This window comes from Schistocerca gregaria, chromosome X (genome assembly GCF_023897955.1).
Source record: "Schistocerca gregaria isolate iqSchGreg1 chromosome X, iqSchGreg1.2, whole genome shotgun sequence".
Classification (NCBI taxonomy): Eukaryota; Metazoa; Arthropoda; class Insecta; order Orthoptera; family Acrididae; genus Schistocerca; species Schistocerca gregaria.
The window spans coordinates 864,079,353-864,100,994 of record NC_064931.1 but is presented as its reverse complement, the minus strand read 5'-3'; the positions used below and the strand labels follow the sequence as shown (position 1 = coordinate 864,100,994).

General features: G+C 38.8%; 1 protein-coding gene across 1 annotated transcript in view; it reads right to left on the bottom strand.

Annotated features, from left to right (window-relative positions):
* LOC126298366 (probable chitinase 2) overlaps positions 1 to 21,642 on the bottom strand; it is a 295,462-nt gene that overhangs the window by 65,866 nt on the left and 207,954 nt on the right. The window contains exon 5 of the mRNA XM_049989666.1: positions 5,188 to 5,403. Coding sequence (XP_049845623.1) covers positions 5,188 to 5,403 — 216 coding nt within the window. The remainder of the gene's footprint in view (positions 1 to 5,187; positions 5,404 to 21,642) is intronic.

Here is a 21,642-nt window from a genome sequence, read left to right as displayed (position 1 = left end):
ACATAAACCTATATTTCCTCTGCTAATATATTGATACTTTTCCTTGATATATCAAGAGCCGATAATAATATTATTTTTAATATCGATATATTGGATTCTCGATATTTTTAAAAATATCAGTAGTTCTAATACATACTATAAAAGTAAATTATGTATATATGTTCCATATCGCCTGCTAAATCACTGGATGGATTTCAACCAGACTTGGTATACACATCACTTACTGTCTGGAAGTCTCCACTGTGGGAAGTAAGAATCACTGACGCCCCCACAAAATGATGAAAGAAAAAAGTTTATCGCATATACATTTTCACTGTTCATGCAATAAAACTGCAACATCAAGTATGGCCTTTTAATTTATTAATTTTTTACTACTAACTAATAGCGACACATTTCACAAACAGTATGCGCATATACCACTGGATGTACAAGGGTTGACTGAAAAGTAATGCCTCCATCTTCACAACTCTTCAGCAGTTGGCAGCATTGGTATGTGGCACATAGTTCTCTACAGCTCCAGTTGGAGGGAAGCTTTAGCATTGAATGGTTGTGTAGTTACAGTGTGAAGTATGGAATCCCGTGCAGATGGTTGGTCAGTGCGATTTAAGCAATGTGTGCAGTCGTGGAATTTTTGACAGCAGAAGGTGTCACCCCAAAGGAGAGTCATCAGAGAATGAAAGCAGTTTATGGTGATTGTGCTGATGTGAGTACTTTGCATCGTATGCTCAATAAGTTTAAAGATGTTGAGGCGGGAACATCTGACCTGCATGACAAACAAAGAGGTGGACATCCTGTGACAGCAACCACCGAGTTTCACAAGCAATATGCTGACAGACTGATTCAGGATGACGATTGTATCACTCAGAGAGAAACTGCAAGCTCAATTGGCATTTCACAAGAATGTGTGGGTCACATTATTGCTTTGCTTGACTGTCGGAAGATCTGTGCACAATGGGTACCCTGGATGCTGACTCCTGAAATGAAAGCACACAGACTTGAAATTTGCCATGAAGTCCTCTTACATTATGAGAATGGAGGTGACGCCTTTCTCCATTCAAGTGTGACAGGAGACGAAGCGTGGGTACACCATTACCACCCAGAGATGAAACGTCGTTCTATGGAATATCGACACAAAGACTCGCCCTAGAAAAAGAAATTCAAGACGCAGCCCTCAGCTGGAAAAATGATGGCCACAGTGTTCTGGGATGTGGGTGGTGTTATCCATGTTAATTTCCTTGATCATGGAACAATAAGAAATTCAAGTGTTACATCACAATGCTGCAAACTCTGAAATGACAGCTAACAAGGGTCCGAAAGGGAAATGTTTTCCTGCAGCATTACAATGCCAAAAACACACACATCACATGCCACCATAGCAGAACTTCAGAGACTGAATCTCACCACCATACGACATCCTCCATACTGTCCAGATTTAACACTGTCTGACTTCCATCTGTACCCAATAATGAAAGATGGTCTGTGGCGACATCATTATGCTTATGATGGAGATGTTGAGAGAACTGTGAGACTGTGGTTGTGGAAACAGAGTCTCGACTTCTTCCGTGACAGCTTCAGAAAACTTGTTCATCGTTGGCAGAATGTATCCAATTGGCTGATGGTTATGTGGAAAAGTAAATATTGGTAATTAAAGATCACATTCTAAGGATTATTATTGCATTTGATTTATTAAAATATTCCCATCCATACCTAATTAATGAATATGGAGGCATTACTTTTCATTCAACCCTCATACCTGCAAAATTGTGTCACAGTGAGACCATAGTTCAGGAGATATGATATTACAAAGATTGAGCTGCCTGAAAACTGCAGGGCTAGAGATACAGGTGAAATATATGTACATATGTGCATGTAATAAGCTAAATGTATATATAATGGATAGACTTTCAACCAAACTTTGTGCACATATCATTTACCATCTGAAAAGAAACACTGTGGGGTTAAGAACCAGCAACCTTCAATTGGGGTAGGGGTGATAATATGGAGAGAGAGAAGGGGGTAGGAGGAGATGGACAGAGAGAGTCTATATCTACATCTACATCCATACTCCGCAAGCCACCTGATAGTGTGTGGCAGTGGATAACCTGAGTACCTCTAACGGTTCTCCCTTCTATTCCAGTCTCGTATTGTTTGTGGAAAGGAGGATTGTCGGTATGCCTCTGTGTCGGCTCTAATCTCTCTGATTTTATCCTCATAGTCCCTTCGTGAGGTATACATAGGATGGAGCAAAATACTGCTTGACTCCTCGGTGAAGGTATGTTCTCGAAACTTCAACAAAGGCCCATACCGAGCTACTGAGCGTCTCTCCTGCAGAGTCTCCCACTGGAGTTTATCTATCATCTCCGTAACGCTTTTGCGATTACTAAATGATCCTGTAATGAAGTGCACTCCTCTTCGTTGGATCTTCTTTATCTTTTCTATCAACCCTATCTGGTACAGATCCCACACTGCTGAGCAGTATTCAAGCAGTGGGCGAACAAGCATACTTTAACCTTCTCCCTTTGTTTTCGGATTGCATTTCCTTAGGATTCTTCCAATGAATCCATCTGGCATCTGCTTTACCGACGATCAACTTTATATGATCATTCCATTTTAAATCACTCCTAATGCCTACTCCCAGATAATTTATGGAATTAACTGCTTCCAATTGCTGACCTGCTATAATGTAGCTAAATGATAAGGGATCTTTCTTTCTTTGTATTTGCAGCACATTACACTTGTCTACATTGAGATTCAATTGCCATTCCCTGCACCATGCGTCAATTCGCTGCAGATCCTCCTGCATTTCAGTACAATTTTCCATTGTTACAACCTCTCGATATATCACAGCATCATCCACAAAAAGCCTCAGTGAACTTCCGATGTCATCCACAAGGTCATTTATGTATATTGTGAATAGCAATGGTCCTCGACACTCCCCTGCGGCACACCTGAAATCACTCTTACTTCGGAAGACTTCTCTCCATTGAGAATGACATGCTGTGTTCTGTTGTCTAGGAACTCTTCAATCCAATCATACAATTGGTCTGATAGTCAATATGTTCTTACTTTGTTCATTAAATGACCGTGGGGAACTGTATCGAATGCCTTGAGGAACCCATGTCTATGGCCCTCTGAGTCTCGTGGATGAATAATGCGAGATGGGCTCCACACGATCGTCTTTTTCGAAACCCATGTTGATTCCTACAGAGTAGATTTCTAGTCTCCAGAAAAGTCATTATACTGGAACATAATACGTGTTCCAAAATTCTACAATTGATTAACGTTAGAGATATATTTCTATAGTTCTGCACATCTGTTCGACGTCCCTTCTTGAAAACAGGGATGACCTGTGCCCTTTTTCAATCCTTTGGAACGCTACACTCTTCTAGAGACTTACGGTACACTGCTGCAAGAAGGGGGGCAAGTTCCTTCGTGTACTCTGTGTAAAATTGAACTGGTATCCCATCAGGTCCAGCGGCCTTTCCTCTTTTGAGAGATTTTAATTGTTTCTCTATCCCTCTGTCGCCTATTTCAGTATCTACCATTTTGTCATCTGTACGACAATCTAGAGAAGGAACTACAGTGCAGTCTTCCTCTGTGAAACAGCTTTGGAAAAAGACATTTAGTATTTCGGCCTTTAGTTTGTCATCCTCTGTTTCAGTACCATTTTGGTCACAGAGTGTCTGGACACTTTGTTTTGATTCACCTACCGCTTTGACATAAGAGCAAAATTTCTTAGGATTTTCTGCCGAGTCAGTACACAGAACTTTACTTTCGAATTCATTGAACGCCTCTCGCATAGCCCTCCTCACACTACATTTTGCTTCACGTAATTTTTGTTTGTCTGCAAGGCTCTGGCTATGTTTATGTTTGTGTGAAGTTCCCTTTGCTTCTGCAGCTGTTTTCTAACTCGGTTGTTGTACCACAGTTGCTCTTTTCCATCTCTTACTATCTCGCTTGGCACATACACATCTAATGCATACTGACGATGGTTTTGAACTTTGTCCACTGATCCTCAACACTATCTGTACTTGAGCCAAAACTTTTATGTTGAGCTGTCAGGAACTCTGAAATCTGCTTTTTGTCACTTTCGCTAAACAGAAAAATCTCCCTACCTTTTTTAATATTTCTATTTACAGCTGAAATCATCGATGCAGTAACAGCTTTACGATCACCGATTTCTTGTTCTGCATTAACTGTTTCAAATAGTTCGGGTCTGTTTGTCACCAGAAGGTCTAATATGTTATGGCCAAGAGTCGGTTCTCTGTTTAACTGCTCAAGGTAGTTTTCAGATAAAGCACTTAAAAAAATTTCACTGGATCCTTTGTCCCTGCCACCCGTTATGAACGTTTGAGTCTCGCAGTCTATATTCGGCAAATTAAAATCTCCACCCAGAACTATAACATGGTGGAGAAATCTACTCGAAATATTTTCTAAATTATCCTTCAGGTGCTCAGCTACAACAGCTGCTGAGCCAGGGGGCCTATAGAGACATCCAATTACCGTGTCTGAGCCTGCTTTAACAGTGACCTTCACCCAAATTATTTCACATTTCAGATCTCCGTCAATTTCCTTTGATACTATTGCACTTCTTATCGCTATAAACACGCCTCCCCCTTCACTGTCCAGCCTATCTCTGCGGTATACATTCCAATCTGAGTTTAGAATTTCATTACTGTTTACATCTGGTTTCAGCCAACTTTCTGTCCCTAGTACTATGTGGGCATTGTGACCATTTATTAATGAGAGCAGTTCTGGGACCTTTCTATAGATGCTCCTGCAGTTTACTATTAGCACATTAATATTGTTATCCCCTGTTGCATTTTGGTGAAAATGGACAGAGAAAGGGAATATGAAGAGATGGACAGATTGGGGGAGGAGTGGATTGATGGAAAGAGAGACGGGAATGAGCAGCAGGTGGACAGAAAGAAGGGGATGAGCAGATGGAGAGACAAAGGAGGAGATGGACTAACAAAATTGGAAAAAAATACATACCTAGGAAATGCCAAGTACTCAGTTAGCCACACTATACATTTCTTTTTAAATGAGCACGGGTTTACTTACCATTATTCATAATCACACACCTGTTTGGTAGATACACGTCACAACATTGACACAAATCAATGAATAAGATGGTGATGGATTATTATGTAATTTATAAAACTGGCACAGTTTTATACAACTTACAACACTAAGTGTATCAGAAGGTGAGGATCCATACAATGGTGCATTGGCCCCTGTCATTTTATCCCAGGTACCATGGTAATCGTAACACATAATGTGCATGTAGTCGAGGTACTTGCCGAGCATTGGCACATCGTAAGCTTTTTCGATAACTGCCGTGGATGCACCGAGTGCTGCAGTAAGCAACCAACCATTTTTATCAAACTCTTGTCGAAGTTCCTGTAAGGAAAAGCACATCGTTTAGCATAAATAATTATTTAATGACATCAGATAGTAAAATGTAACACTATAACTGCTTGTAAGTTCACATCTCCATTTCAAACCAATTCTTGAATGAATTATGAAAGAAAGTAAATAAGTAACATTTTTAGCACTAGTGCTTTTGTACAATGGCAGAAGAATGTTGAATTTGTATAATACTAAAAAACATAAAGCTGTTTCCCATAAAACTGTATTGGCACAGGTACCACCTGCTGATTCTTCTGCTTAGTCATACACCACAATGGAACTAATACATTTTATTCTTTCAGCAGATCACTTTTACAGCTTATGTATCAATTCTCTCAGAATAATTAACAGTTATATTTTTCTTTTCTTAGACTGATTTAGAGAATATTTCACTGTCCCTTTTATGTGCTTTCAATTTATGCCTCAACACAAATTTATTAACAAATGTACAATACATTCTTCATCGCAATAAGATTCCTCAACACATAAAAACTGCACACAGACCTAAAATTCTGATTTTGGTTTTGTAAACACTTGTTTTTGAGCTACTTCACAAATTTTAGTTACATTGTGGAATATGTATTTACCTGGTTCCACGAATCGTATGATCCTAATTTCAAACCACATTGGTAAAAGATATATGGAAATTTGTCAACATATATACTCATGCGAGTATGTCCTGTGGAGATGTCATGTCTGAGATATCTTGGCATACAAAGACTCAGTGTTATCTTCCAATATTCACCAGTTTCCAGTCATACAACCCACTTTGAAACACATATGGGAAGTAGCATGTCTCAACAACATGATTTACTAGAATATACACTGTGCTAAGAAATTGATAGAATAGCTTAAATCAGATATATTCTTTGTTCCATGGATCCATAGATCCTCAAGAGTGTAAGCAAGTAAATAAAATAAAAAAAAGATATATGCTGATGTCATTTCTATAGTCCCTAAGTAGAATGGTTCACATAGACATGGACTAATCAAAAAATCTGCAACATATTTTCATTTAAGAGATTATACCAAACTTGCCACAAAAATATAAATCTCACACAACAAAGTGCATAATTCTTAAGCTATTGCAGCCCCACACTGTCAAATAGAAAGCCATTTTCAACATTTATTTACACTGATCCCATTACTGTTCTGAAGATGTGTAGAAGTGAGATTTTTGTGTAAAATGTGTGTGATTTGATATTCTTAACAGTAGTTAAACTTTTTATGGCTGCTGGCAAGTTATTGACATGTATGTTCCTGAATAAGAGCCACCTTTCTGGACCAAAATAAATGACTGTAATATTGCATGAAGGTTATTTTTACTGCTAGTATTGGTTTAAAAACTATATATATTACATATGGCAAATTTCATAAAGAAATAAATATATTGGGATGTAGTGGTTAGTATCCTTAATTCTGTCAAATTTGCTAAAGAGGACCTTAAGGAGGCTCATGCTTTTCATTTGTTCTGATATCATGTCTATTTATCTTTTAATCTTATGTACATAACTTTCTTTTGGGTGGCCTTAATACAAATAGTAGTTTGTCTACAAAACTATTTTTTCTTGATTTTACAATATGATAACTTCACTTTATTGCCAAACAAATTAAAATTCTAATATAATATATTGCCTCTTTTCTACAAAACACAGCTCAGTCTTCTAATATAAGGTTTGTTACCATAGAGCAGAAGGATCTTAACGTTGGCTTGAATAACGTACGGTGCTAAACAGGTTCAAATCCCATTTGATAATAGCTATCTTTCTCCTACTATAATCTTGTGTTCAAATTTATCACTTATCTGAAACCATGTTAGAATTCCTTCAGCACATCAAAGCATCCTAAGTTCCTCAATTCAATTGCAAATTTTATTAAAGTATCTTTCATTTCAGTAAAATTCTTCAGTATCCTTAATTAATCAGGAACTTTCTCTAAATTTATTATTTCAACAGTTAACTTGAAGCCATAACAACCAAATTTATTTATAAAACAAAACAGAATACACAAATACTATGAGCTAAAGTTTTGGGGTGTTAACATTGATTAATGCATTGATTTCAACTAGACTTCTAATGCATGCAACTTCTTTAAAATATTATTATACAGTCTTTCATGCTAATAAATTCTTCTTAGATGTACAAAACATACTGTTGTTTGTATGTTGTTTACTTACAAATATATTATAGTTCTGATGGTTGGACTCACTGTTCCGAGCATATTATGAATTAGACATTTCACAGTAGAACATTGTTCTTGTAGGAACACTTGAAGTCCAGTGTAAATACCAATGACAGAGGCAAATGCAAGAAGGGAGATGCAGGGTTACAGCCTCCATCCAACCCCCCCACCACCCCTCCAACCAGACCCAGAATTAATTCTGGTCCTTAAAAAAAAATCTTTCTGTCACTTGAAAATTTTTTCACTATTGTATTTGGTGTTATAATAGGTTCAGAAAGTACCTTTGTTGAATCCAGGCAATTTGGACAAAATTTCTATTAGCTAACCCCCCCCCCCCCCCAAAAAAAATCAAAATACTGGATTTAACTCTGAATTAACTGAACTAAACATACCGTTAAAATCTTGCACAAACTAACATCAAAATTAAATACTGTCTGCCTGAGAAATAAATAACTATTCCCCAAATCAAAAATGATGAAAAAATTACTTTTATATCATTGTTTGTACAATTTATAAACATTACTGTTGGAAGATAATCACACAAAATTTTTAAAGGCTTCAGTATTATAGTATTACAAGAGTGTAAATAGATTCTGGAGAAAATGGAGTTGGATGCAGGTTATCAATGGCTAGGGTGAATTAAACCCTTTTAAAAATGAATGAAGTATAGAATGTTCTGTCGTCACAGACCCCCACTACCCCCCACAAAACTTCTCCCCACATTGGAACTGGTTTCTATAACTGAGTACCACCCAGGTGAACAGATCAGGCTATATTTTGCCATTTAGGCTACTAATGATAGAATTTTGAGCAAATTTTTTAAGGAAATGCAACCATAGCCATTTGGGCAATCTTTTTGTTGATGGAAGTAATTTTTGGGTAGTACAAGCAAATTGAATTGTATTTTTATTGGCTGGTTTTAATTTAATATTATTTTTAATGATGTTTACTGATCCCCTGCTTGTGAAATACTGAAATATCACAACCCAAAAGCTCTAACAGTGTCGAAATAATGATTCCATTGCTAACATCAAACTGTTGTCGATAGGTAATTAGGCTGTTGTAGTTCTATGTATGTATTTTTTATTTAACATAACGCTAGTGGACAAAACAAAATTGGTTTTCCTCTTGTCACTTGTAACAAACTTTTCTATAATTATAAATAATCACAACAGCACACAGCATGAGAGCAACAAATGACAGCACTTAAATTCAAGTGCAAGTAAGAACTGAAAACAACAACTGTGTTGCCATGTTGTGAAACTGAAAGATATTTTGTTTTTCAGTCATACAATGAAAAAGTGTTATGCACTTCTGATAATCAACAAGGTCATCAACAGATTTAAACTATTGCACCACTGTTGGCTACCACCCATCCATACTTTAGCGAAGGCCAACTGCAGTACATTGTGGGCCTTCGCTAAAGTATGGATGGGTGCTAGCCAACAGTGGTGCAAAAGTTTAAATCTATTGATGGCCTTGTTGATTATCAGTAGTGCATATCTCTTTTTCATTGTATGATTGAAAAGCAAAATATCTTTCAATTTCACAACATGGCAACACAGTTGTTGTTTTCAGTTCTTACTTGCACTCTACACTGTATGTAGTTTCATTTAGGTGATTGGAGCGGTGGGCTCTGAACCTGTGCTTTGGCTATGTCCATGACAGTTGGTTTCAAACCCGACAGTTAATTACTAATGTCAATCAATGTAGGTCCATCTCATCCAGTTTATGACTGAATGTTGAAAGAGAATTGCATCCAATGGACATTTGAAGTCTGGCACCTCGCAATGTAGGTTAGTCCAACTAGCCACATTTTTGCCTCTTTTTGAAAGATATAAGGTGTTGAATCCACTGATGACCCACTGAAGTATTTCCCCTAAGTGGATGGAGGGTCAAGTTCAGACTGGAGGCGGTTCTGTCACGTTTTTGGTGCGATTTCCTACCCTGATTTGAACCAACCCATTGTGGTTACAATGAATCTGAGTCAGGAAGTTTACTTCAACATTCTCAGTGGCCAAGTGTTGCCTTTTCTTTTATGTACATTATGGACATTCCTGTCTTCCAAGATGGCAACAGCATCTTAACAGGTTTGGATGCATACATTCCGAATCACACCTCAAGTAACCTGCTAAATTGCTTGATCTTAATTCTTATAAAATGTCTGGGACTAATTTGACCAGTGAGTGAAACATAGCAGTCAGTACCCCAACAATTTGGTATTTCTAAAGGATCTGATCATCAATCAATAGCTTCAACTGGATAAGGCCAACTGAAGAAACTTGTGAACCATCATCCTCACCGAACTGAGGCATTTATCAATGCTAAAGATTGTGTTATGCAGTACTGTTGCAATGTTCCTTGGAGTAATAAATTTTTTTGTCTAGTATGCAAATTCTAAATTACTTAAAAGGATATTGTAAGAAAATGAAATGCCTACAGCCATCCTTATGATGTTATTTATTGTGTAGCTGCCAATTTCAGCACTTCTATGCCATAACTTGATGGTTGGAGAGACACATCAGCATTGGTGTGGCTGGAATGTGTGGACCGGGATAATTGGTGACCATATTTCGGGACTAGTCTTCCCTCCACATCACCTAACAGGCTGGAACTATTGGCATTTCTTGTGACTTTGCCTCCCCTGCCGGAAGAAGGGCCACTGATGATTCAAAGGGTAATGTGGCTGCTACATGATGGTGTTCCAGCCCACATCACCATTAACATCCTTATGCATCTCAATTGTGTCTTCCCTGGTCAATGGATCAGATGATAGGGTCCAGTTGCATGGCCTGCTCATTCACCAGACCTCAAACCACGTGATTTCTGATTATGAGGCCATCTCAAAACTATCATGTATGCAGAGTCCATTCCATGCTGCCTTTCAGACTATTCAGATGCAAAATATCCACGGGTGTACTGCCGGTCTATAGTGTCCAACGGGCACAATATTTCGGCGATCAAACATGTCGCCATCATCAGGTGAACTGACGGACTGAGCTCCTGTGAATGTGCCGGCACGGAGATCCGTACGCTATGGCTGCTCAGTTCCCCCTGAGCAGCCATAGCATACGGATCTCCGTGCCGGCACGTTCACAGGAGCTCAGTCCGTCAGTTCACCTGATGATGGCGACATGTTTGATCGCCGAAATATTGTGCCCGTTGGACACTATAGACCGGCAGTACACCCGTGGATATTTTGATTATCAAATACGCTGGAAGAAACTCAAGCATCATATTCAGATGCAGCCTGGCTGATGCAAATGTGTGAGACAGAACATATTACACCACATACATGCATCCATTCAGGCACATGGAAGCCATTTTCAGCACGTACTTTAACTGTAGCTGCATGGTATAGTTCACATTAAAGCGCAGTCTCTGTAACAATGCATGACAGAATAAGTGGTATCTACCATGGAAACCATGTTTTTCCAGACATAAGTTCATTATACCTTTATTGTCCCGTATAATTCCATTGGCCAATCCCTAGAGTTTGTACATGATGGAAAAAATTACCTGTAGGTGAACTCTAGCTCACAGCTATTCAGAATAAATGGATGTATGCTTCAGAAAGCCTTTTGGATTGTAACTGTGTTTAGAATATCAGCCTGTAATGACCAGAATCATTGTTGTGAAGGTGTCAGCTATGTCTGTAGGCCTATCATGTTATCCTGTTAACATCAAAACACTGTAATAATAAAAAATAAGTGGTGTGGGATGCCAGATGGGAAACTACTGACTAGTCATGTATTGTGTTTCAAGGATATTCAATTTAGTATTCAGTCTGGAAAAAATATGCTTTTTATCAGATCAGAGTGTAGAATGTGATAAAATCCCATTTTAGTGTGGAAAACATTCGAATACTAAGATAAATCAAACAATGGGAACTCCAGGCAGGAATATCAACAGTGTAGGAAATGACAGATTGCTACTTACCATAAAGAAGACATCTTAAGTTGTGGACAGGCACGATTAAAAGACATTTACATAAAGCTTTGGGCCACAGACTTCATCAGCAAAAGAGAAACACACACAATTCACACAAACATGCAAGCACACCTCATGCACAAACTGCCAACTCCAGCATCTTGGGCCAGAATGCAACTATCAAGTGGGACGCAAGCAGAAATCTAGAAGGGGTGGGGCAGGGGAAGGGATATTTTTGTACAGATAGGGAGAGAGACAAATGCTGTCTGGTGGAGTTTGCAGGGACTAGAATGCCAACAAGTGCAGCATCAGGAGGTTGTGGGGCAGGTAGGTGGGGTAAAAAGAGCAAAAAAGGAGAGGAATGGGGAAAGTTTGGCGGGTGCATTGGCAGAGGGTGACAAATAAACAGAGTGGGAGGTGGGAGTGGGGAGAAGACCATAGAACAGAGAGGATGGAAAATGTTTGGTGGAGGGTATGGGGACAGTATGTTACCACAGGTTGAGTCCAAGTTATAACAGGAGTGGAGAATGTTTAGCAAGGTAACTTCAATATGCACAGTTCAGAAAAGTTGGTGGTGGAGGGAAGGATCCAGATTGCTTGAGTAGTGAAGCAGCCATTAGAATCAAATATGTTATGTTCAGCTGCATGTTGTGCCACAGGCTGGTCTACTTTGCTCTTGACCACAGTTTGGCAGAGTCCGTTCATCCTGGTTGAGACTTGGCTGGTAGTCATACCAATACAAAAATCTGTGCAATAATTGCAGCAAAGCTTGTAAATGGCATTGCAGGTATTGCACCTGGATCTCCACAGAAATATGATCATTGTGCCAAGGGGCTGCAATTGGGAGTGGCATAGGGACAGACAATGATGTTACGGAGGTTGGGTGAGCAATGTAACACTGCTTTAGGAGAGGTGGGAAGTATCTCAGGTAGGATGTCCATCATTTCAGAGCACGATGATAGGTAATCAAAGCCCTGATGAAGGCTGTCGTTCAGTTGCTCCAGTCTGGGGTGGTACTGGGTGACAAAGGGGACACTCCTTTGTGGTTGGTTCTTGGGGATTGTGGGACGATTGGGGGTGTGAGGATAAGTGGCACTGGGGATCTGTTTGCTGAATAGGTCTGGCGGGTAGTGCCAGTCTGTGAAGGCCTTGGTGAGACCCCCAATATACTGAACAAGGGAGTTCTTGTCACAGCAGATTAACCGTACCGGTTGGCCAAGCTATCTGGCAGGGATTTTTTGGTTCAAAAGGGATGACAGCTCTTGAAATGCAGGTAGTGTTGGTGGGTAGTGGGCTTAATGTGGACAGGGGTGCAGATGGAGTCATCAGAGAGGAGGAGGTCAACATCTAGGAAGGTAACATGCTGGGTCATGGAGGATCATGGGAGACAGGTGGGAGAGAAGGCATTGAGGTTTTGAAGGAATGAAGATAGGATGTCTTGGCCCTGACTCCAGATCATGAAGATATTATCAATGATCCTGAACCCAACTAGAGATTTGGTGTTATGGGAGGCTAGACAGGTCTCCTCTAGATGGCCCACAAAAACGTTGCCATAGGTGGGTGCAATGCAGATGCTCATGGCTGTGCTGCAGATGTGGTTATATACCTTCTCTTCAAAGGAGAGGTAGTTGTGTGTTGGGATAAAGTTATTAAGGTGTATTAGTAATGAGTTAGTGGGTCTGGAGTCTGAAGGATGTTCGGAAAGGTAGTAAGATAGAGTTAAATAGCAGTAAGAACTTGGGAATGTAGGATATTGGTGTATATGGAGGTGGTGTCAACAGTGACGAGTAGGGATCGGGTGGGGATGGTGAAGAGTTTGTGAAGGAAGTGGTTGGTGTCTTTGATATGGGAGGCTAGATTTTTTATGGGCAATTGATTGGAGGTATTGGTCAATGAGGGCTTAAACTCCTTCAGTGGGGGCATAATAACAAGCCACAATGGCATGTCTAGGACTGTTGGGTATATGGATTTTGGGGAGCATGTAGAAGGTGTGTGTGAGGGGTTCCTTAGGGCTGAGATTCTGGAAAAGGCCTAAGGCTTTAAGTAGGGACTGGAGGTTGTGTTGGACATCTGGGATATTATCACTTTGTCAGAGTTTACAGGTGGAGGAGCCACATAAGTTTCCACATTAAATCCTCTAACATCAACAGTGCTTGCATTTCAACTGTTGTTATCCCTTTCACACCAAAAACTTTCAAAAAATATTCAAAGGTGTGTGAAATCTTATGGGATTTATCTGCTAAGGTCATCAGCCCTAAGCTTACACACTACTTAACCTAAACTATCCTAAGGACAAACACACACACCCGTGCCCGAGGGAGGACTCGAACCTCCGCCGGAACCAGCCCCACAGTCCACGACTGCAGCGCCTTAGACTGCTCGGCTAATCCCGCGAGGCCCAAACAACTTTCCCAGATGGCCTGGCCACCAAGGGACAGCATATCTGCAGTGACGAGAACTCCATTTTTCAGTACACTGAGGGTCTCACCAAATCAATGCCTTCAAAGACAGGAACTATCCTCCAGACCTAGTCCGTAAACAGATCTGTCATGCCATTTCCTCTCACATCCCTAATCCTTCGACCACCCCCAAGAATCAGCCAAAAGGAGTGGCTCCTTCATCACCCAGTATCACCCGAGACTGTAACAACTGGAACTACCCCAGAGCTTTGATTACCTATCATAATGTCCTGAAACATGGGATGGCTTACCTGAAATACTTCCCACTCCTCCTAAAGTGATGTTCCGTCACACACCCAACCTCCACAAAATACTAGTCCATCACTATGCCACTCCCAATCCCCACCCTTTGCCACAAGAGTCATATCCCTGTGGAAGACCCAGGTGCAAGACCTGCCCAATCAGTCCACCCTGCACTTTCTTATGCCATCATGGCCAGGCCACCTGTGTAAGCAGCCACATCGTTTACCAGCTCTGTTGCAATCACTGCACAGATTTTTATATTAGTATGACTACCAACCAGCTGTCCACCAGGATGCATGGTCACTGCCAAACTGTGGTCAAGAGCAAAGTAGATCAACCTGTGGCAGAACATGCAACTGAACACAACATACTTAATTTCAATGGTTGCTTCACAAAACATTCTCCACTCCTGTTATTATCCTGGCCTCAACCTGTGGTACATACTGTCCCCACACTGTCCACCCAACATTTTCCACTCTCTCTGTCCTATAGTCTCCTTCCCACCCACATCTCCAAACCCGTTTTTTTTAATATATATATTTTTTTCCCAATGCACCTGCCAATCTTTCCAGGTTCCTCTCCTTTTTTGCCCTTTTTTCCCCACCTCCCTGCCCCACAACCTCCTGTTGTTACACCTGTTGGCATAAAGTCCCTGCACACTCCACCAAACAGTGTTCATCTCTCTCTCTCTCTCCCTCTCTCTCTCTCTCTCTCTCTCTCTCTCTCTCTCTCTCTCTCCCATCTTTATGCTACTATCATTTCTCCTTCCTCACCTCTTCCAGATTGCTGCTTGCATCCCACGTGATAGTCGCATTCCAGCTTAAGATGCTGGAGTTGGCAGACATGTGTGCATGAAGAGTGCTTGCTTGTGTCTATGAATGGTGTGTGTTTCTCTGTTGCTCATGAAGACTGTGGTCAAAAGCTTTATGTAAGTGTCTTTTAATTGTGCCTGTCTGCAACTTAAGATGTCTTCTTTATGGTAATTAGCAATCTGTCTTTTCCTACATTGCAAATACTAGACTAATCGGACAATAAATTAGTCACCCCTAGAGAAATCATTACAAGGTTGTGCATGTATGTTGAATCTGGGTTATGCCACTCACTGAGGATTTGATCACACAATTCCATCAAACTGTGGGATGCTGATGTTGGCATTTTACCTGCTGTTCCAACATGTCCCACAGATTTGCCATGGGGTTCAAGTCAGGTGATTTTGCAGGCCAGTCAAGAGGTAACAGAATGGGAGAGTGTTTAGAAAACTAGTCACATATTCTCCCAGAATGATGAACTTTGCTATTGTCTTTATGTGCCTGCATGAGCAATAGCCTCTTTCAATGTGATGGACTCCTAATGATTGATTGATTTCTTTATTAATTCATGTAACAATTTACATTGTGTGGATTTCATCAGCAAAATCATGTAGAATACAACATACCTACAATTTATACACATAAAATTAATATTTACACACATTACTAAAGTATCTTACATTAGTTTTATATCCTTATGTAATTTTCTTTTAGTACTGTACAATTCTGAATTTCATATTATAATTATTTCCTCATGTATTAAAATGCAGGCTAATTTAATTACGCTACATGTTTTAATTTGGATAGTCCGTTACTGCGTAATAACTTTTATTTAATAAAATTTTTTTAGTTTTGTTTTGAACTGTCCAATTGTGTCAATATCTTTTATATTTTGGGGTAATTTATAATATAATTTAACGGCATTGTACAACAAGCTCTGCTGAGTTGTAACTTTATTTTTCCTCTCTAGATGCAGATTGTATTGGTTTCTAGTTTCATAGCTGTGTACTAAAGAATTTTTAACATAGCAGTCAATATTTTTTTTACATAAATAATACTTTGAAAAATGTATTCCCAGGGGAAAGTTAGGATTTCCAACTTTTGGAAATGTTCAAGGCAGTGAGCCCTACTGGCCACTCCTGGTTATTATACGAATTGCTCTCTTCTGTAATTTGAAAACTATTTGAATATTTTTACTGTTGACTCCCCAAAATATTATTCCATAGGTAATAACAGAGTGGATATAAGAAAAATATACAGATCTGACACATGTAGTATCACACACTGCAGTCAGAATTCTAAGAGCATAGCATGCTGTAGCGATTCTGTTAGTAAGTATTTTAATATGCTCTTCCCACTTTAACTGACTGTCAACATGCATACCAAGAAATTTTGTGTAGTCTACACATTCTATAGTTTCATCGTTTAAGTTAAAGTTGTTATACTGTGGTTTTTTGCAGACACAGAAGTTAACACCATCTGTTTTTTTTTTATATAATTTAGTGTTAGTTTATTATTGGATGCCCACTCACGTACACTGTTTAGTGTTTGTTCGGCTTTTTCTTTCAGTGCATCTGGTGATTTGTCACTGATTAGAACATTTGAGTCATCTGCAAACAATATTGTTTGTCCATGCTTGATGATCTGTGGGAAGTCATTTATGTAAATGAGGAATAGTATTGGGCCAAGGACACTACCCAGTGGGACACATATATTTACATAATTTGGGTCTGAAGTATACTTTACAATATAGTTTGAGCAACTTGAAATATGTGAGATTTCAGTTATCTGTCTTCTATTTTTTAGATATGACTGGAACCACTTTTTCACAAGTATCCTTATTCCCAGTTCATCTAACTTATTTAACAATATGTTGTGGTGTACTGTATCAAACACTTTAGTTAGATCAAGAAATATGCCTGTTGTGTAGTTCCCTTTATCTAGTGCTTCTAGAATGCGTTTTGTGAGGTGTGCTGCTGCTGATTCTGTGCTTTACACTGATCGAAATCCAAACTGGTCAACAGACAGTAAGTTGTATTTATTTAAATAATTCATTAGCCTATCTTACATAATAATTTCTAATATTTTTGCAAAGCATGAGAGTAGAGAAACTGGCCTATAATTTTCAATTTTTCCTCCAACACCTTTTTTGAAGAGAGGTAGTAATTTAGCATATTTTAAATAGTCTGCAAAGTAGCCCTGCTTGAAAGATTGATTTATAATATCAACTAAAGGCGGAAGTAGGCTCTTGGTACAGTCCTTAATTATAAAAATGGGGACTTCATCCAGACCAGAAGAGTTTTTGTTTTCCAGTTTGCTGACTGCTTTGTAGACTTCTTCCTATGTTATAGGGAATAACACCATTGAGTGTGATACACCATTATTTGGCTGTTTGACCTGAGGGGCTGTTAGAAAATTTTCCTGTAATTTTATTCCTATGCTACTAAAATAATTATTTATATAGTTTGCAAAGTATGTTGGGTCTTTTATTAGAGTCCCTTCCTCTTTGATTTTCAAGTTTGACAGATTCATTTTCCTGGTACCAGTTTCCTGCTTTACAATCACCAATACTGCCTTATTTTTGTTTCCAGCAGAGAGCACCCATTTGGAGTTATGACCTCTCTTTGCTGCAAGCTATATTTTCCTATATCTTTTATAAAAGAGTGAGAAAGCAGGATTAGTTTGGCTGTGTTTAATGGAGCTCAGGTACTTTAGCGTTTCAGAAGATTTTTTGACGCCTTTTGTGACCCACTTGTTTCTTCCTGCTGTTGATAATGGACATAACCCTTTAGGAAACGTTTCTTCAAATTTTAATTTTAATAATGTCATGAAGTTTTTGAATTTTTCATTTGCATCCACCTCTGAGTATACTGAGTCCCAAGTTTGTCCTGCTATCTTTTTAGCAAACTAATATATATTTTGTTTAGAAAAAATTCGTCTGTAAATTTGCATTTTCTCTGTTTCTTCTGGAGCCACAATGATTTGACCTGAGTGATCAGATAATCCTAGCTCAGCTACCACCACCTCACAGTTTTCTTTGCCTAAATCTGTTAATACCTGATCAACAGCTGTCTTTGAGTGTGTTGTTGTTCTTGTTGCACTGTTAACCATTGGAACTAAATTGAAACTTTGAGTAAGACTTAGTAATGAGTCCCATGTAGCATCAGGATTCAGTTTATCTACATTTAGGTCTTCACATATGAGAATGTGGTTCTTTGGAGTGGATATCTTGTCAAGAACATGATTAAGTTTGGAGAAAAAGATGTTGAAGTCTTCACTAGGAGATCTGTATATACATAAGATGATCAAATTCCTACACCTGTATTGGTACCTGACTTCCACTGCTGCCAGTTCAAAATGTTGCTCTTCACTGATAACACCTAAATCGCTTCTGGTCTTATACTGATAATTTTGTTTTTCATAAATACAACACCCTCCACACTTCATAGAAATCCTACAGTATGCACACGCTAAATTATAAGACTGCAAGACTAACTGATTAATTTCAGCCTCATTGAGACAAACAACTGAGCACTCTGTAGACTCCAGCTCCACTTCTAGCTGTTGGATCTTATTTGCTAGGGAACATATATTTTGGTGAACAACTGTTAAGTAATTTTTGCCAACGCTATTTGCATTCCCACTTTTTTTCGTTTTAATGTCGTTCTGTATTGGTTCAACTACTTCCTTATTACGATTACAAACGCCTTTTTTTTCCTTTTTTTTTTTTTTTTTTTTTGCCCCCCCTCAACACCTTCTTGGATAGTCACTCCCAGCAGACTGTATTAGTTTCCCTTATTTTTTATAGTTTTACATAAGTCCAGGAGCATTTTGCTGAAAGTCATTGCACCTAGTGTGTTTAGGTGCAGGCCATCCCTACCAAGACATTTGTCGTCGGGAAATTTATTTGGGTCAACAAATACAACACCAAGTTCGTCGCACTGTTCCCTGATGCCAGTGTTTATTTTGTTTATATACACGTTACTCACTGATCTTCTTTGAAGAATTCCGTTGATAACAATTCTGGAGCTTGTAAAGAAATCTTCAGCTGACCGAATTACGTTACGAATATCATTTATGATTTCTTCTTGTCTGCTGCTTCTAATAGAGTTGGTCCCTACGTGAATTATCACGCCTTTAAAATCTGTGTTGGAATCATTGTTGTTTTGGTTGGATTTTTCTGTGTTCCTAATGTTGTTGAAGTGTTTCACAATCTGCTGTGGACGGGTTCCAGGGCGAACATCGACTTTACAGTTCGGAACCACTACATTTTTTAACATGGAATCGCCAATAACAAAGAAACCACTTTTATCTATCTGTTTTGCTGGATTGTGTTCACATTTATCTTTTTTCTTACTCGTCACAATTTTCCAATTATATTTGCTTATAGATTCACCCCACGATTCGTTTTCCACCACTGTTTTCACTGGGATTTGCACATGCGAGTTTACACAGGTTTGTTTACTTCTCAGTAAAGTTTGCAGAATTACCACATGTTTCGCTTCCTGCCACTGTTTTTGTCGGAATATGCAGATGTAAGTTTTCACGGTTTTGTTTTTTGCTCGGTAATGGAGTTTGCACACAGGAGTCGTCACATTTGTTTGTTTTGTAATGGGTTTCCACATACGCAGCTTGCCGATTCGCTTTTTAGCTTTGCGTTTTCTTCTTTCAGAGACTGAATCTCTTTTTTGAGAGTTTTGATATCACTTTGTAGCAGTTTAATTACTTCTTCTTTTGACCTTATGGTTCTTACAAGTTCTGATGTTTAAGAACAATCGGTGCATGTCCACCGAACTCTTATGGTATACGAAGTCATCAATGAAGATGATACTGAAAGTGATTATGGGGATCATCCAGTGATACAGCTAGGAAGTGAGCTGACTGTGGAAAGTGGTCCAGCATTACATGGCAGGACAAGAGTTATCAATCACCACCAAAGAACAATAGAACAAAATTTCCTGAATGTTACTGGGATGATGCTTACAAAATGTGGACAAAGCAGCCAAGAGAAAATGATCCTCCACCATGGTGTCCTCATGAAGCAACCCTAGACATGTCTCGTAGAGTCAAATTTGCTGCTGTAATGCCACAAAAAAGACAAATAAAAAATAAAAAAGATTCCAAAACAACATGGCAGAAAGATGAAGGTGCTACAAGAAAGAATAAACAATGAACAATTCATTGCAATGTGAAACCATCATGGATATTTACACAACCAAATACAACAGATCTGGGTGATGTTCTTTAAAACACAAAGTGATTCAAACAACACCTTAACACTCAAAGCTTCCAAACTTTATCACTAATGAGTTTCAGGTTCACTTTTGCGCACTTCTCATGAAGCCAAAAATTGCACTTTACGCATAAGATTCCTTTTATCACACTTTTTTGCATTGCTTACATGTAGAACCACTGTTTTTTTTCCTTTTTGGTAGAGACAAGATGTGTCGTTACAATTTTCATTTGGCGCCATCTTGTTTATTGCATGCAGTTCCTGTCCCAATGTTCTCTCATTAGCAGTTTGAAATGGACCTTCATTCATTGCCTGCAGCCATTCCTGTCAGATTTGGAATCAATTTTGATCCACAATTTGTGAAACATGTCTTCAGTCCTTCTCAGTCAGGATATTTTTGTGACTGCAATTCTGATTTCTTGTTTTATGCCATGGGTGTAACACCACATCATTTAGACATGCTGAACAGTCCACCATAAAACACCAAAGTTAAGAGCAAAATTTTCAACAGTATGGATGAGATTCTGGATTATGCCATTAATAATGCAGGTACCTCATCAGAGTGCCATTAGCCCACCATTTCAGCAGTTCACCTGGAATCTTTCCTGCCTGCTTATAGATAGCCAAACTCAAGCCATTGTACAAAAAGGGCAAGAAAGAATACATAGCAAATAAATGACCTATTGCTTTGCTATCTATAGTTTCAAAAATACTAGAAAATTTTTTCGTAGGAGGTTGCTGGGTTTTCTAGAAAAGTGCAACATATTATCCACAGCCCAATATGGTTTCTGGGAAGGTCAATCAGCAGAAACAGCAGTATTTGAATTTCTGAGTGAAGTACTCCAAAAACTTGATAGTGAAGAAAAAGTAACTGGAATATGCCTTGATCCATGTAATGTCTTTGACATCGTAGACCATATCCTATTGCTGCAGAAACTTGATAGTATTGATATCAGAAGTACATCTAACAAGCCATTCTGATTACAAAGAAGTAAAGTATTGGGTCCCATCCTATCTTTGATATATGTAAACGACCTAGCATTAACTGAAAAGTGTCATAGCACTATCCAGTTTGCAGATGACACAAGCATTTTAGTCGGTGGTACAACACCTGAAATATTACAGACAACACTATCTGAGATGTTTACTAGTGCTGTGAATTGGTTCAGCCAAAACAAACTAATAATGAATAAAAGTGAAACAGCAGCATTAATTTTCATAATTTCAAGAGAAACTGTCAAGAGGATATAAAAAATGCATATCAATCAATATATGTTAAAGAAAAAAATACAAAACGCAAACATGTGGAACTTCATACACAAAAAGTTGTAATTGTTCATTCTATTGACTACTGTATGGCAGGATCTAATGAAAA